The sequence below is a fragment of the Centruroides vittatus genome, unplaced genomic scaffold (genome assembly GCF_030686945.1).
Source record: "Centruroides vittatus isolate TY-2023 unplaced genomic scaffold, ASM3068694v2 contig_854, whole genome shotgun sequence".
NCBI lineage: Eukaryota > Metazoa > Arthropoda > Arachnida > Scorpiones > Buthidae > Centruroides > Centruroides vittatus.
The window spans coordinates 858,820-877,294 of record NW_027122558.1 but is presented as its reverse complement, the minus strand read 5'-3'; the positions used below and the strand labels follow the sequence as shown (position 1 = coordinate 877,294).

General features: G+C 31.4%; 1 protein-coding gene across 1 annotated transcript; it reads right to left on the bottom strand.

Annotated features, from left to right (window-relative positions):
- Window positions 1-3,312: 3,312 nt before the first annotated feature.
- On the bottom strand, window positions 3,313-17,169 carry LOC136982553 (XK-related protein 6-like). Its single transcript, XM_067279051.1, has 5 exons — window positions 16,618-17,169; window positions 13,612-13,814; window positions 8,894-9,179; window positions 6,116-6,347; window positions 3,313-3,503 (listed from the first exon to the last, which is right to left on the bottom strand). Exons 1-5 carry the CDS (start codon window positions 17,004-17,006, stop codon window positions 3,396-3,398), a joined length of 1,218 nt encoding a protein of 405 aa, XP_067135152.1. The 5' UTR covers window positions 17,007-17,169; the 3' UTR covers window positions 3,313-3,395.
- Window positions 17,170-18,475: the final 1,306 nt, after the last annotated feature.

Here is an 18,475-nt window from a genome sequence, read left to right as displayed (position 1 = left end):
GAAACTTATAGCAGACGCGATTATGTATTAAATTGTTTAAATTATGTGTTTAAAACGTTTTTCTGATTTGATAATTGATTTAAATGAATAAAAAGTATATTATTTTTCACTTTTATTATTAATTTACATTTACGCTCCGAAAAATTTATCTGGCTTTCGGGAAAATTACGTTGACTCATCGAACAAATTTATAACGCAATAATACGAAATACAATATTTAACTGCTCGAAAATCAAATGTTTATTTTCCGTTGGGAATTTCCAACTTTATGTTATCGCATTGAAGTTCTTTCTAAAAATTTTATCACTTAGAAATACAGTTTATCTTAATTTCATTTTCGTTGTTAACATATAAAATATGTGTACAATTTTAACAATTAAAAATGACATTTAGCAAATCGTACGAAATATTTATTTCATAAAAACTGATTTAGTCATATTAACATCGGAATGTCGTCATCGCCACTTTACACTGACCTTCGATAAACCAGTTTAATTGCAAATCTTCCATATTTTATTTTTATAAATAAATCTAGTTTAAAATTATCTTTTGTTGAGTACGAATGCAAGAAAGATTTGTAAATGTCCATAACATAAATTTTAAAGGAATCTGAGAGAATCTCGGATGAAGCGAAATTTTCGTAATGGCGGTTGTGAAATAATTCTCGAGAGAAATAACAAGACAAAAATATTTCATAATATTTTCATTATGGGATTTTAATTACCGGAAGGCCGGATAACCGATGAACAAATCTGGATGGGTGGAAAAATCCCAATTTTTCGGAGTGGATACGTTTCCTATAGGTCACGCACCCACCACATCCATTGCCAGCCTAGCCAAACCCACGTGGTTGTGGGTAAAAAAGGCCCTCGATGCTCACAAAGCAAACAGAAAAAAATTAGAAAAAAGTTTTTGAAGAACTACACGGCAACACGGAACACCTCAAATGAGAAGTCAACTTTACAGATTATCTACAATTAAAAACACAGATAACATTCAATTGGTAAAATTTTCACGTAATTTTCCGTGATGCGCGACTCGTTTTATCATAGCTTCGGACCTGCAGCAAATTTATGTAATTAATCATATTCGATTTTCCATCACCGTGCAGAAATCGAGCTGTAAACAGCGGCCTCTAACCTACAGTATCTACAGCCGTATTGTTGAATCTGATCTCTACCTGTTGTGTGAATGGCTGCTTTGTTGACCAAACTGCTTTATACCAGGTAAAAAGCAGAATACTTGCCGATTTCGACGTCGTATGCCGAACGTCACTTCTATTCAGGGAGTGACATTTGCATTCTTACCGTGGGTTATTTATCTTGTTTTTACACTGACGAGAACTAGACTTTACACGTCGTAGATCATACACTTAAGCCCCTTCTACCCGGTGAAAATGTTTATGGTGACCGGATGTGACGGGTGGGATGGAGGCATACGCGCACCTGTAATAAGAGGGCCGCCGTGCTCGCGAGCTGACGTTTTGGCCGTCACTTATACAATCGCAAATATTTACGTAATGCGATGCCTTAACTTTATGCGAAACAATATTTTCTTATGGAGGAATAACATGGCACGCGTGTTATTCGGGAATCCACCGTACTTGCTTTCTTCGATTGAAATTCACGACAATTTATTTTTTTGGTCTTTTGGATTTTGAGGTACCGATGTCGGGTTTGCTCGGGTGCCAAAATCGTTCGGCGTGGATGTGTTTAAGTGAAAATAAACTTAAACGAGAAAAAGTTACACAATATAAAAACAGCATTTATTTTTTAAAATATAGGCACAATCATAAAGTAAAAAATATTTGTACGTGGATTTTTTCCATTTTCGGTAACAAAATTTTCAATGAATATTGAGTATACATTTTATGGCAAAAATGTTTACAATGGATAAATATTAATACATTGTCTTACATTTGATTAAAAGATATATATTTTATATAATCTAAGAGAGAAAATAAGCACACCGGACAAAAAGTCGGGCACTCCTAACGGAAATGATGGTAGGTTGTGCGGAGGGTGCCGTGAATCGTTGGGAGATAAACGCAGATACGGTCTACCGGATCGTTTCTGTCTCGTAAAGTGGTGAAGAGCAACGCGAGTATCGAATTGAGTCTGCAACGTGGGTCCTACGACATACGTTGCCGAGTGGCAAAAAATGGAGTCCTCTCGTTTGACCCTGCCCGCAGACACAAAGAGAATGTTGTCGTTCGATTTGTCGACGAATCAAAAATATTTACCGTCTGGCGGGTCTACGAACGGTGGCGTAGTTTGCGGTCGACCGAAAATAGTTTGATGGTGCAATGGGCACCGTCGTCCACTATTAAGTATGTTCTGACAAGGCCGACTAATTTTTGTCTGGCATGGTTACTTCTACATATATAAAAGTTATAGCTTATTGGCACGTAGGAAAAAATCTATATTTAAAATTCAATCTCTAGGTACAAAAATATTGCACCAAAGTAAAAAATTATACAAAAACATGTATCGAAGTTTTACTATAAAAATATTTTTTTACTATTATGTAAGCTATTTTTTCTTTATACAAAAAATTTGTATAAAAATATATTTTGTATATTTTTAGAAAATGTTTTAAAAGTACTTTCCCAAAAACATGTACATACAGTACAATCACATTTCCAATAAGAAAAATGACTTGGTAAGAATTAAAGTACTTTAATTCTTTGATGAATTAAGTACTAATTTTAAAATCATTTGATATTGCCCAGGTATATGAAAAGGTAATATACAATTTAAAACAAAATTTTCATAAAGAAACCAGATCTAAAAGTTTGTTGTACTGTATGTTGTATAACAGAATACATTTCACAGCAAATTGCTAGAACAAAAATAAAATCTTCACAAAACCCCAACTACATGCATATCCTGAGCCTATGGTGTAGTGGCTGCTTCATAGGCTCAGGATATACATGGAGTTGTGATTTGTACAAGGTTGTGATTGCAATTTAAAACTGGCATATAGTCTGCACTGTTGTGTAACCTAATTTTGTAACTATTTCAATTTGTCATCTAAACACCCGGGTTATACCCAGTAAAAAAATGCAGTATTCAATGAGCATTAAGTTTCATATAATATAACAATATAAAAAGTTCTTGACACAACATATATTGTAATATACTTATAAACAACTATATTTATATAACCATACTTAAAAGTTGATTTAATATATATAAAACACAAGAAAAAAATATAAGAAAAAGTATTTACAATTTAATCATTAGTATAGTTTGTAAATTTAAAACACTTTTTTTTTAAGTACTTAAAGAACTTTAAGTAACCCCTTTTTTAAAAATTTTCTTTAAGTATTTTGCTTATATCAATACAAGTTACGAGTATTTTAAAAGTAACACTGGAAACTCGGTTATTAAATCTCAAACTTTCTCCATGGGTATATTTTCATTATTTTGGTCATAAGTAGAATTGGGTTTCCTCCATATTGATATTTTCCCAGTCGGGTGAAGAGTCAAATAATAAAGAATCTAGAATAAATATAAAAATAATATGCATTTGTACTTAAGAAAAACTATGTATACATGTTCTTAAAAACAAAATTATCATCCACTATATAAAATATATAACACACACAATATTCTAATAAACAGTGTCCTCTAATATAAAGTAATGGAGATAAGGAGGAAGATAAGACTTATTCTAAACTGAAAAATTGCATATTTCATTTAGCACTGTCACTCTTGCCATATGTTAAAGTAAAATGAGTGTGTGTTAAGTGTTTCATATAATAGTGAGAAAAAATTACTAGATTTATTCCATTAATAGTCATTCTCAAGTGCAAATTATACCTAATTTCCAAAAAAATGGAAATAACATGTGCCCTATAATAGTAAATGCATTCTAATAAATAGCCAGCTGCAAGATGAAAAAGTTATAGATAGTGCATTATTTTTTAGAATAAATATTGTGGCAGTGTGCCATGTTTTGTTTTTGTCCTCTCTTCTTGTTATACTCTTTTGTCTCCCAGTTTATTCCGTTATTGTGTAAACTTGTTCAGACCAGTTCCTTTGTTGTACCAACCCTAGGGTAGACCCCCTGCCTGGGAAGGAGCAGTCCAATGGGTAGAAAGAAGCGGCATGAGGTACGAACAAGGGAGAAAACTACCTTTTTGCCAGAGAGACAGACCACTTCGGACATAGATTTCGGAGCTAAAGGAAGGAGTTGTCAAGAAGGTTTTCGAAGTCTGAGCCGACAGCCTGAAATTTAGTGAGAAGCAGGTTTTGAGAACCAAACACAGGAAAATCTGACAAGAGTAACTGGCTTTCCTGTAGAAACCAAGTGTACATTTCCATCTACTGAAATTTTTCTGTTCTTTGTTAGATTAAGTCCTAGTACATAAGCTAAATTTTTAAGATAGTATTAATACCCTGGATATGATTTTATGTCTTAAGTTTATGTTCATGTTTGCTTTATTTGTGTTTTGTGCAGAACCTTGTGCACCAGTGGACCAGCACGTGTTGGGCCAAGTAACATTACACCAGGGGTCGCCAAACTTTTTTGATCGTCGACCCCCTACAACTTTCCGAAACCTCACATCGACCCCTCACCAAAAAGTTTGTGTTACAAAAAAAAATTCTTACTATTTTAATATATATCTTTTAATTTTACATTTTTTTTACATTTATTGTATATATGTTAATAATAATTTTTATAACTGACAATCAATGAGACGGATAAGCTTGATTATCTTTAGCAAGATTAGCAATATTCGGTTCAAAATTTGTTTTATTCTTTTCATTGACCCCCCAATAATGTTAAATCAACCCCTGGGGGTCGATATCGACCACTTTGGCCACCCCTGCATTACACAGAGATTTGAGGCCGATATATTGGGTATCATGAAACTTGCCGTACATTGTTTCTGTACATTAAACCATCATTTCCTGTTAATAAGTGTTTTAAGTTATTTTCCACGACCAACAATGAAATTTTCACATCTTCAATATAATGTGTAAGTATATAATCCTATTTAAACAAATTTTATAATGTCCTTATAACAGCTTTTCATTTTAATGAATATTAAACCAAGTCCTATAATTTTAAAATCTCTCAATGAAAGACTTTTGTAAATACTTATATCTATTAGTAAAATACAACAAAGAATAATTTGAAGATATATATTTTTATTAAGTAGAACATAAAATTGTATATGAAAATACTTTGCATTTGTGGTAATACAAATAGCCATAGCTCTGAAAAACAATCATTTTGAAAAGTAAGTATTAAAATCCACACACATCTTGTTTGTTTTTTTAAAACAAACTGTATATGGATTTTAATATTTGCTGTCCCAAATGATTGTTTTTCAAGAATTTTTCTTATAAACATTATTGTAAATATATGTTGTTAAACTGAATTGTAAACAAACAAACAAAAAACAAACAAACACACACACACGGTATTCCATCAAGACTGCTTAAACTCTACAAAGCAAGAGAATCCTCACTTGGAGTACATAAAAAATGACCCATAAACCATATCTCTATGACCCATAGTTTTTGAGAAAAATGCAAAAGAAGAAGTATGAAGTTACTTCTGGTGCACAGAAAATAAAAGCTTTATTGGAAACATAAACATTGATACTTGCATATGACATTATGCTTACATAGGAAGATGCTCAAAATGACCATCGCACATATCGAGGTATGCATGCGCACGCTGTAGAATGGTTGACTAAACACAATCCAGCATTGTGTTGTCCACAATAGTGAACACAGCATAAAGACAAGCAACCAAGATCCTGTGCTGTCAGCCATCCTACGGAGTGCGCATGTATGCCTCAAAATGCACAGTGGTCATTTTGAGCATCTTTCTATGTAAGCATAATGTCATATGCAAGTATCAATGTTCATGTTTCCAATAAAGCTTATTTTCCATGCACATCATACTTTCTCTTTCAAATTTTTCTCAAAAACTATGGGTCTTAGAGGTATGGTTCTTGGGTCATTTTTTATATACTTCAAGTCAGGACTCTCTCACTCTGTAGAGTTTATGCAGTCTTGATGGGACACCCTGTATATGCTAAATCTAAATAATGAATCTTAGTACATTACAATAACAAAACAAGTTTACCACTTACCATGAAGAAAATGCCAATGAAGAAACTAAGGCCAATAATCACCATGACATATAAATAAAACCAAGGTAAAGGATCAATATAGTAATACCACAGTATTATAATTGTGGTGTTTTCAATAAACGTAACGATAAAGTATATTACGTATCGATATCTCGTTTGCGAATCAATCGGATTATAATAACAAAAAATGAAAACTATACCTAATATTGCATTGTACATTATTTCTTGGAATCTATAGAAAAAAATTTTTATATGATTGTTAATATATTTTAATATCAAAATATTACAGGAACCCCTCTACTTACAAATAGGTTAGGTTCCCGAGATTTTGTCGTAAGTTGAAAACTAACCCACAAAGTACATTTGTACACAGAATAACCACTTATTGTTAGTGTTTGATCCTTTGGTGTACTTAATAGAATTCGTTGTTTAGTTTCAGTGGTAATAGAGCCACACGTCTTACATTTATCTCCACAACTAAATTCGCTATTATATTTTGGACACATTTTTGAAGCAATCGTAGAATTTATAAACATCTCAAACAAAAACGATAAATAAATAAATAATAAATGCCGTTACTCCAACATTACCAACTTTGATGCCACCCCATATGTGGCAAGAGAACATTGCAATCTGTGCAAAATTTAAATTTTTGAAATAAGGTCAAATTGTTTCTAAGTTGAACATTTGAAAGTAGGGGAGTTCCTGTATTTAGAATTATTGAATAAAAATCTAATTAATTCTAATTAAATAAATTAAGTAACATAATAATTTATAGTTTCCCAATTCAAAAAATATATTTTATAGAATAACAAATGTACAAATGTTAGAACTATGCGGTAATTAATTATGAGACTAAATCAGACAACTCCATTGTTAAACTTAAAATAGAAACAACTACAAAATCTTATTAAATTTTCTATGGTAGCTGTATTATATGTTGATCTAGTAATAGTCTCTTTAATCCGAAAAATATATTGATGGTAGACTGTCTCACAGCTTAACAGGTTCAAACTCCTTTATTGCTTTTTTACAGATGCATTTCGGATCAGTATTATTCTTTCTGACCCCTCTTCAGTGTTTAAGTTCTTCATACACTCCCTTACACCTATACAGTACTTCTGGGTTCTGTTTACATTGCCTTCTAAAATGCAGTTTTCTCCTATTGCAACAGTGCACTACAGAATGAGGCCTTCTTTAAAAGTATTCTACAAAATCATTAATAAACACTGCCCAAATAACCAAGATCCAACAATCAGAACAATGTCCATTAAATACAGATAAAAATGTTTGATCTCTTGTAATTTCTTCTTGCTAGATCTCAGTTATTTGTGCAGTAAACACTGCACAAATAACTTATTAACATATATCCAATTTTAGGTGGTTAAATCTACAAAGTCATTTAAAGGAGTCAACTTTTTAATGAGATAAAGTATATTTTGTGATCATCCCATCCCATCATCACATCTGAAAGTTTAACTGTTTTACAATCAAACAGAACAGATGCTTAAGTTCAAATACATAGTTATACCACTTTCAAATTTGAATTAGGAAGTTAGCTTAAAATTTGAAATTTTATTCAAATTTTGGTTTACACAGTGTGTTAACCAAAATGCATATAAGGCATGGCATGTCAAAATTATCCAATTGTCCAATTTATCTACAATTTTGACTCGTCAAAGTTTTGAATAAATTAGAACAACAAAGCAAGTAAGCCATTGATGAAACAGTTTTAATTTGAAAAAATAAAAGATGTCTAATTTAAAAGCATTTTTTACTTTTAAAATAAACCACAGACTGTATTATATTTCACAATCTAATTAAAAGTATATTTATTTTTGCATTAAAAAAATAATTTCTTGCTAAAATTTTTTAATACTGTACTGTATTTTACAGCTTTTATCTGTAAAAATACAAAATTTATATACTGGAAAAATTTGTTATTTAAAATATATAAACTTTTAAAAATATTAAAACAAATGTTTATACAGAACCAAGCCAAAAAAAAATATTTGTCAAAGCAAAACAATTCATTAAAAAGTGTGCTGTAGAAACAAATATTTCATGTAAATCTTTAAATGAGATAAGTGCTTAAAAGTTTGTTTTTTTTTTTATCTTACATGCAACTGACTTTCAATTAGATAATAAATCATTTTAAACATTAAGTTTCTGATAACAGCTAAATAAAATACCATTTCTTATACTTCACTTAACTGTTTGTCGTATATAAGGGTGACCAAACCTTGTCTTGATAGGAGCAATGAACTGCCTGTTTGTTGGATACAAATGAGAGCCCCATGTTTAGTATTTTAACTATATATGATTCTATAGTAAATACTGACTATGTAAACAATCATTTAACTCCAACTATATGAATGTACCCTAAGTTTTCAGTTGCCCATTCAAGGTTAAGTTGTGAGTTACACTTACAATCTCTGCATATATTACACTACATAACAGTCAGAAGAGTTTAAAAATATATTATATATGTGTAAGTAGCATGTATCAAGTTTATAAAAAGAAATTGTATGAGTATATGGGAGTCATAATAAAGCTCTAGAAGAGTCACATGTGACTCGTGAACCATAGTTTTACCACCATTGGTATATAATATCAGAAAATTTTCATTACTATACTTTATTAAGCACCACTAAAAATAGTTTGTTTATTTTTGATACTGAATCATCATTGTTATTTTACTATTTTAGCATCTTACTATTTTAGACCATTTTATAAAGAAAGCATTTTATATCCTAAAAACTAAATTAAATCACCTACTTGTTTTCATAAAATGATGTTTTCATAGAAATAATCCAGCATGTCATCATCAACCAATGACAAAAACAGCCAATACCAAGAATTACAGGAGATAATGTGGCCAATAAACTAAGACTGAACACTCTTGAAGAAATTGTAAAAAAATGCCACAGTAATTGAACAATTGTTCCTTTCCACAAAATATTTTGTTTATGAGGTAGACAGAAACGTGAAAAACGATGATAAGAAGCCAAAGCCCAGGGAAGAGAAATCAGAGATGTCAAAATTGAAAAGCCTTCAGTCTTCACTATAAAAATAAAGTAAAATTTTATAATATATGGCTAAAATTTAATAAGATTCTTATTACTTTTAATAATTTATCTGATAAATATTCTATATTCATTATTACTTAAGACTACTTTTGTTTTATTTGTGCTGAGTTAATATTAAATCACAAAAAATTAATAATTGGTATTATACTGTTACACACAAATAAAAATGCCCCGAATATAAATAATTAAATGTATTATAAGAATAAAATATACAGTGGTACCTCAGTTAACAAACTTAATGCATTCTGCGACTCTGTTCGTTAACCAAATTGTTCGTTAACCAAAGCAATTTTTTCCATAGAAATTAATGCAAATACAATTTATCCATTCTAGCCTCCAAAATTTTATTTCTAAAATGGGTCTTCTTTGATGAAAATGTAGGAAAACATAGTATCTATCATTATAGCAAAAAACATGTAAACTTTATTTAATAAATAGCACTGTACATACCTTCATTTGTTGTAGTTGATGGTAGAGGAGTGGAGATGTACGGAGCTTAATGCTTAGAAGGGAATCCCGTCTCCAAAAAAAAATAACAGGTAACACTTCATTGGGAGATTCTTTGAATTGAGGTCTCTTTTGGTAAGGAACAAGAAATTGATCTAAAGTTGATTGTCTTACTCTTTTAATCAAAATTTTTCTCAAATGCAATAGCGCATAGTCATTTTCTATTGTCACTATTACTTCTCTCTTTCTTGGGTACCATCTTGATTAAATAACATTTTTCAGTTTTGTGATTTATGTAAATCACAAAACTGAAAAAAGAAGTTTAGCACAAACACTCAGAAAAGTAACGCTTAACTCGCGCATGCCTAACAGCAACTAAAATTTGACACAAAAACCCATTACATTCGTTATCCAAGACAAAATTTTTGCAAAATAAAAGTTTGTTAACCGATTCGTTCGTTAACCGAGGTTCCACTGTATTTTGTTAAATAAAATTCTAGTAGAAAACATGAATTATATTAATACACCTTCATTGTGTTAGATACATAATGGAATCCAAATCAACTGATTATCTTAAAGCAGATCAATTTTAATTATACATATTCTATACCGTCAAAACAATTAGGGGAGCATATGACTGCTCTCATTGAGGAGTAGCAAAGATTTCCAAACACTTCATTGGCAACCTCATTGATTCTATGCCACACAGATATGCAGCAGTTTTGACCATTTACAGAAAACATATATCAGGGTTGGCAAATCTATGATACGCACGTCCAATGTAGCATGTCGAGAGAAATCATCAGGTACATAATGTATCTTACGATTTCGGTTTATCACCCGATCATCCTTTTTTCAATCAGCTTCTTTACATTTATTCTAATTAAAGTATATTCATTTCATTTCTTTAAATATCATTGTGAAGTTTTAGATTTTGAATAAACATTTTTAAAGATAAATATGCTTACTATATGGCACACAAACTTAAAAAAGTTTGCCATCTCTGACATGCACTCTACTGAAGTCAGTACAATATCCTAAAAGTCATTTGTTCTAATTGTGTAGATGCATTTATTGTTTGGGAGAGAAATCACAACTAACCCACGTTAAAAACATTTTATTAAAAATTGCGAGTACTAAAAGTTTTTTAATAAATACATGTCTGTTAGGTGTGATTTCTCTCCCATATAACATTCCCAGCATGAAGTGAAAATTGTTTTTGTCAATTATCTGCTTATATTGTTGATTTGCATATTGCAACAAGTGCAAGAAATGAAAATAGAGCTACAATTTGGCTCAAATGCTTATTTTTTATGTAACAATAACATATGGCATTCATAACTGTTCATTGTAAATGATTTTCCATATAAAATCTCTTGCTTCTCTAACTGTTTTGACCAGTGTATTAAAATATAATATTAGCTAAATAGAATTTTAATAACAATTAAAATTGTAATTAAACATTAGCAGTTTATTTTTGAATTCTCTAATATGTTAAGAAAATAAAAATATTAATTGGAAATGTTTTCAGACCAATTTAGACATGTATCAGCTAATCAAATAGAACTTACAATGTCATAAAATAGAATATATATAGGTCCTTTGTAAAGAGTCAAAGTCCAATAGTTATTTTATGATTTGGGTGTTATTTTTAGTTTTTGTTATTTTATTTTCAGAAACATTTTTGTTTTAAGAATGGAAACTCCCAAGAAACCCCCAAAATATACTAAATTCAAAATTAAGACCAACAAATATTTATTTATTTATATTTATCCTGTAACGCTTAAATATGTAAATAGGGTAGTGCAGAATTACACTTGTAAGCACGTAAGAGGCGACAAACTCGTTCGACAGTGTGGTATAGCTCTCGAAAGTGATCCTCCTCGAACCGAATTGTCTGGCATTCTTTTGATAAAGCAATTAACTCGTAAGAGGTATATTCTTTGCTTTTTATTTTGATATTGGTGAATATTTAATTAAATGTACGTCCCAAGCTGGGAAAAAATAATTTCTTTTATTGATTGTTTGTTTTTTTGCTCGTACATAATTGATCTTAACTTGTTTTGAATATTTGAAACGTATATACATATTACCTTGTTTCTTGTTTATAGTCATTATTGTTTATTTATATTACTATTTAACCTAAAAAATATTATTGTGGACTTTTGCTTATATAAGTGTTATTTTGGAGCATTGTATTTTGCTTTCCTGTAAGTCCAGGCCTGTTACTTGATTAGAACCCTAATTTTGTGTTGCATGGTATGTTACACCTTATCTCATAAATAGTTTGGTTTCCTTAACTTAGATGTTTGTTGAAACTAAATCTCAAATAATATAGTAGAGATAACAGAAACTTATTACACTGTTACTGGTAACATCAAAATGGCATTTCTACCATCAGAATGTAACTTTATTACTGCATTTTGATACACAGGAATCTCATCAGCCATACATAAAAATATATAGATATCTACAACGATTATAAAATTTTTTGTTTATTCACAAATAAAATAACTCAAAAAAGTTTAAAAATCCACAGAGAAGTTGACAACAGGTTAGTTTTGAGAAACTTTCAAAAAGGAGTTTTAAACTTTTTGAGTTATTTTATTTGTGAATAAACAAAAAATTTTATAATTGTTGTAGATATCTATATATTTTTATGTATGGCCGACGAGGTTCTTGTGTATCAAAATGCAGTAATAAAGTTACATTCTGATGGTAGAAGTGCCATTTTGATGTTACCAGTAGCAGTGTGATAAGTCTATGTTATCTCTACTATAGTATTTGAAATTTAGTTTCGGCAATTTTTGAGACAAGAAGCTTTTATAATTACAAGTTTTTTTCTTTTAACATAGTATTAAGATTCATGCAATTCTTTAATTAGAGTATTCTTATTTCAAATACTATTAAATTAAATTTATTAGACTGCTAAATTAAAAACTGTTTTAAATGAATTTTTAGAATTAAGTAATATTAATTGAAAAAATCTTTAATAAGAATAAAATTAAAGTGAACGTAATTTGTTAAATATAAAAATTTAAGAGAACAGTTAACATACCCGAATTTATCCCTCAAGATGATCAAATTATTATCTTAAATAAGAAATATACAGAGTGATCCTAAAATCCACGAGCACTTTTATAGTTCGGTAACTAAAGATGTACAAATGTCGAAACTATGTAGGAAATAATCACGAGACCGAATCGGACGATTCCACGGTTAAACTCGAAACAGAAATAACTATAAAATCATTTAAAGAACTTTTAAATGAAATAAAGCACTTTTTAAAATTATTATGTCTCATCATCATATCCAAATGTTTAAGTTTTTCACATTAGATTAGAACAGCTGTTTAAGTTTGAATACAGATGGTTACTTTCAAGTTCAAACAAGAAAAGTTTCTTTAAAATTATATTAACATTTGGATATAATGATGGGACAAAATAATCCCATATATATCTCATTGAAAAGTTAACTCCTTTAAATGATTTTATAGTTATTTACATTTCAATAGTAAATAATATATGAGAACCTAACCTGCAATAAATATGCAGTAAGTTTCTTACTTGTTATTGCAAGTTCTTCAGTGGATAATTTTAACATTTGTGCTACCTCTTTAGTTATTGAAATATAAAAATTGTACATGACTTTAGGATCATCTATAAATTAGTATAGATAATCAACCAAAAATACAAAGTTAGATTTACATTACTTGTAAAAATTAAAATACTTATAAGTTGCTTGCAAAATTTATATTTTTCTCTGTATTTTAAATCATTAGCAAAGCTTCAATCATAATTAAAGTCTTTAAGAAATGGAAATATTTTCTCTAATTGTATTTAGAGAAAAACATTAAAATATTTAATGTTTTTGACTTTTTGGAAGAATATCTTAAACTTATTTATTTCTATATTATATCTTAAAATACAAAATATAATAATTCAAACTGAAAAGATTTACCAGTCAAAATATAATTTGGGTCATGTAGTGAATTTTTAACAATTATATAAGTTTGCAATATTACTTGAGGAGCAGCTTCCATAAAAGCTTCAAGTAGTCTTAGAAAAGCAGCGTCGCATCCTTCGTGTCGCATTCTACTATGATAAAATTCTTTATCTTTACTTTTCCAGCATTTTATACCATATATTAGAGAATCTATGTATCTGTAATAGAAAAAATTGTATTTAAGTGATAAATATTAATAAATTAACATGATAAACAAAACATTAATTGTGACAGTTTTATAATCAATTAAAAATACATTAATAGATTACAACAACAACAATTCTTTATTAAGCACGTTTGGTGCATTCTCAGTACCGTATGATACATAGCTGAGAATTTTTACACAGTATTTCATTTTGTTATACAGTATTTGTACATGAACTTAAGATGTTAACAGAAAATATAATATAATATTTATAACAGAATAAACAGTAAATCAAATTAACTAACAAATATACTAAAGCTAAAATTAAACTAATACTAAACTAAACTATAACTAAACTAAAACTAGACTAAAACTAGACTAAAGCTAGACTAGATCTAGACTAAAACTAGTCTAATCCTATGTTAAAAATAAAGTAAACTATATAATATCTAATGTAGTAACATTTAAAGAATTAATATATTCGCTTGATAACCTGAATGAAGTGCAAAAGTTCCGATGCTCCTGTGGATCAAGTTGTGATGATAATTAAACATATTTTGAACTTTAACACTCCAGTGTAGATAATTGATGATTAACACAGTTGATTGATGGTATTCACTTTGAATCTGGAAGGCCGTGTTAATTGGTGGCAAATCTTAGGTGCCACAACAGACGAAGAGCACGGGAGGCGAATCTGGTGGTTATCACAAAGAGTTTGATGTGCAGTATAGTGAGCTCCACAATAGTAGAATCACAGTCCGGTAGCTAAAGTTCGTTCGGCTGGAAGTGGACACTCACTAAAGTGCACCAACAATGGAGCCGACCTAGATGCGGAAAAAAAATGTCCTTCCGACAACAGATCCAAAACATTACACTTCCACAAAATTAAGGTTCCTTAATGCTGATATGTTTCTTCTCGTAGCAAAAAACGCTGTGTGAAGCAGTCCATTAATGTGCGTCACTATTAGGCAATAATGTGTCTTTATTTGATCGGTAGTTGGCACTTTCTTCAGTACGAAACAATTGTTGTAATAAAAACGTATCAGAAACGTGTTTAATGAAACTTAAAATAGCAAAGGTCACAATCAGAGTCAAAGAACAAAATTCAAATGCCAGAAAACAGACAAAAAGGGCCTGGACACAGAACAGAAGGACCAACAATGCAATTAATGAAGTTGTAGTAGCGAAAAGAATCAAGGAACTAGATTAGTCCTTGGTAGCGTGAATTGCAATGGTTTCATAACGTTTGACTAATTGGGAAAAAGCAAAGAAGATTTCTCTGTTTCTTATGAGATCTTCATGTTTGCATGGCCAAGCGAGGTTATTTTTGTTGGCTAAAATTTTTATGGCCAATCGTTCAGCTTCCAAAGAGATGCAGCTGAAGAGATAATGGTCAACGTCATCCGGGTGATTGCAGATGGCACATAAAGGGTTTTCTTTATTAGCGAATCGTTGAAGATATGTTGAAAATTTACCGTGTCCGGTAAGGAATTGAGTAAGAGAGGAATTCGGAGTTACCCATTTATATTTATCGTGAAAGTCCTTAATATTAGGTATAAAGTTAAAAGTTATGGCATTATGTTTGTGTTCCCATTCTAGTTGCCAGTGATGGAGCAGATCTTCGTATAATAATTTTCTAATCCCTTTTCGACTAATTTTATTGTATATGATGTCCAGTGACTCATCCATAGCAGCCTCCTTAGCCAACTGGTCCGCTCGTTCATTGCCCATTGTGTTCTGATGACCTCTAGTCCAGGAAATGGTATATGTGTTACAGGAAGTATAGATTAGATTGCGGATGGTGGTGGCAATCGGATGAAGTTGTTTGCTGCATAGTAGTTGTATAGCAGAAAAACAATCACTCATAATGTGAACGTTCGTGTGGATAAAACCTTGCTCAATCCAGTGAGTGGCCGTATGGATTGCAAGTAACTCCGCCTGGAATACAGTGCAATTTTTGTGTAATTTTCCTTTCTGGTTGTAGATTTCAACACCGTTAACATAGGCCACAAAAGCACATCCAATAGAGTTGTCAATGCCAGAGCCGTCAGTATAGACTACAAGGTCCGAGTAAGTTGGTGGTACAGTACTGAATATGTTGCTAATATTGGGAGGCAGACTGCTGGCAACGGGACTTAGGTGTTCATAGTTGCTGGAGCTGAAGGAGAAGGAGGGAGTACAGATGTCAGTTCCCAGTTTAAGATGAAACAAATTATACTCCATTTCAATAATCTCAGTTATTGGAGGTTTTTTAGAGATCACCTGTAAACTGCAGGTTGGGGTAGTCCGGTAAGCCGTGGTAATTAAAAGAAGCGCCTTCCGTCGAGAGGATATGAGTTTTCTGCGAGGATGTACTTTTTGTACATTAATAGATTATTAGCAATCATTATACTTTAAATATAAGTAAATAAATTTGTATCGACGACGGCCAGATAGCCGAGCGGTTAGAGTGGCAGCCCGCCACTCTTGGGATCTGGGATAAAATCTGGACGGGTTTAAAAACCCCCAGAATTTTTCGGGAGGTGGTCTATCTGGATATGTTGGGCCCATCCCTCACCATCCTGCCACCCCATTATGGGTCTGGCCAAACCCCATAATGGGTTTGCTAAGAAAAAGACCTCTTAGTGCAATCAGGGTAGAAAGTTTCTAAAAATTTTTAACTGCTCTACGGTATCGTTAAGGTCCCAACCGTCCGGTTCAGAGCTCGAACGGAGCCCAAAAAATTCTTCATTTAAATAAAAGTAAGAAATAAATTATCACGATTTAATTACCAAACTTTTATTTCTATTAAGTTAAAACCGACGACATAAATTTACCTGAGAAGCGGTCCCAGCTGGAGTACATGTAGAACAATTCGAATACATTGTCTTAAACGGGAAGGAGAATTATTACATTCTTTCAACCTTTCCACATCTTGCTTATACATCCAAATACTAAAACACGTCATGGTTAAGGCAGGCACGACAATAAAAACCACTGTCAAAATAAAATATTTAATATCTCCCTTAGTATAATGCCTATAAGCTACAACACCATCCATTCCCGTATCAAACAGAAAGGTTCCAATAGACAATAAACCCCCAAAAATTTCGAATATGGTAAACTCAAACTTTTGCTCATTGGGTTTAACTTCCTTCCCGTCTTCGGGTTCCATCTGCGATTGTTCGTTAACACAGACATTTCGTGGACTTTCTTTAGGGTGCATCTTATTACACGAAAACAAACCGAAAGTAATCGGTAAATTAACGAGAAAGAATCTGACTGTCTTCCGCTTCTGCGACTCACATGTGCTTCGCTCGTGAACTTTCGCGAACACCCTTTCCTTTTAAGACGTCACTTCCTCCTTCGTCCTTCAGTTTTCTGTTGACGCGAATACTTGCAGTGATGGAAGCGAGTCGCTCGATATTTAATTTTGTTTAATTTATTATTAAATAAACGTTTATAAAAAGTCTGGTGAAAACAATTCATTTACAAAAGTACTCTTCGAAATAGCAGCCACCGAAGTCATATAATGTAATTTGACGTCATCATCGTTCTTCACTTTGTTAAATATGAATTAAAAATCTCTTTAAATATATACAATGAATTTTAATCCTAGTTGTCTCCCTAAAAAATCTTTATCCTGAAGTTTATATTCATGTTTCTAATAGGTCAATGTTTTTCCGACGCTTGAATGTAAATAAATAGCGAGGTTGAGGCCGAAGTTTTAAACGCGAAAACGAGTACGTCGGACGTTCAGCGCCGCTTTTCCGTAAGCCTAGAAGTTTGACAGCGGCATTTGGAAAGTCGAGCACGATTCCACCGACTTTCCAAACGCCATTGTCAAACTTCTAGGCTTGCAGGAAAGCGGCGCCGAACGTCTGACGTACACGTTTTCGCGTTTAAAACTTCGGCCTCAACCTCACTAATATTCTTAAACACGTGTAATATATTACAACTGGAATATGATATTTTTTTTAAAATAATAAACAGGGTATATAATAATGAAAAAATGTTTTTTAATTTCTAAAGGATTAAAAACGCGATTCCCTTAAACTTTAAAAATAAATAAAACTAATATTTTATATGATTTTGAATTATTTTACAAGTTAAAATAGCAATGACGTTTTGATATCCGATTCTTCTTTTAGCCCGCGATCGAAATCAGTGGCGTAACCAGGAATTTTTATCGGTTTTTAGTGCAGAATTTATAATAAAATCAATTATTTTTCCATAATGCTATTTCCAATCTTTTATTCTTGTCCTTTATCACTTTTTGAAATTTGACAATTTATTGGGTTTTTTAAAAAAATTTTCTTTAAAGAGAGCACTCGCCCCCTTGCCCCTACGAGCGTTTAAATGACCCAAGAATTCCGTCAATTGCGCACACTCCACAAATACTGGAAGTCGAGGTCATTTAAACACTCGCCTTGTCCCGCCCTGATTGAACAAAGTAATTTAAACTTGCTTCTGTTATACTTATAGAAATTACATAAATCTAGAACGAGTTCTGCAACTTGAGCAAACAACCTCCTTTCTCAATGGATGTCCTTTCTCTCTTCCTTCACCCTTGATGTTTTCTTTTGTCGTTCGTGCCTTAGGAATAGGATATATATATACATATCCTCATCCTTATATATAATGATATAAACATAGAATCAGCTAATTTTCTTTTACATATAGTTTTCATAGTGT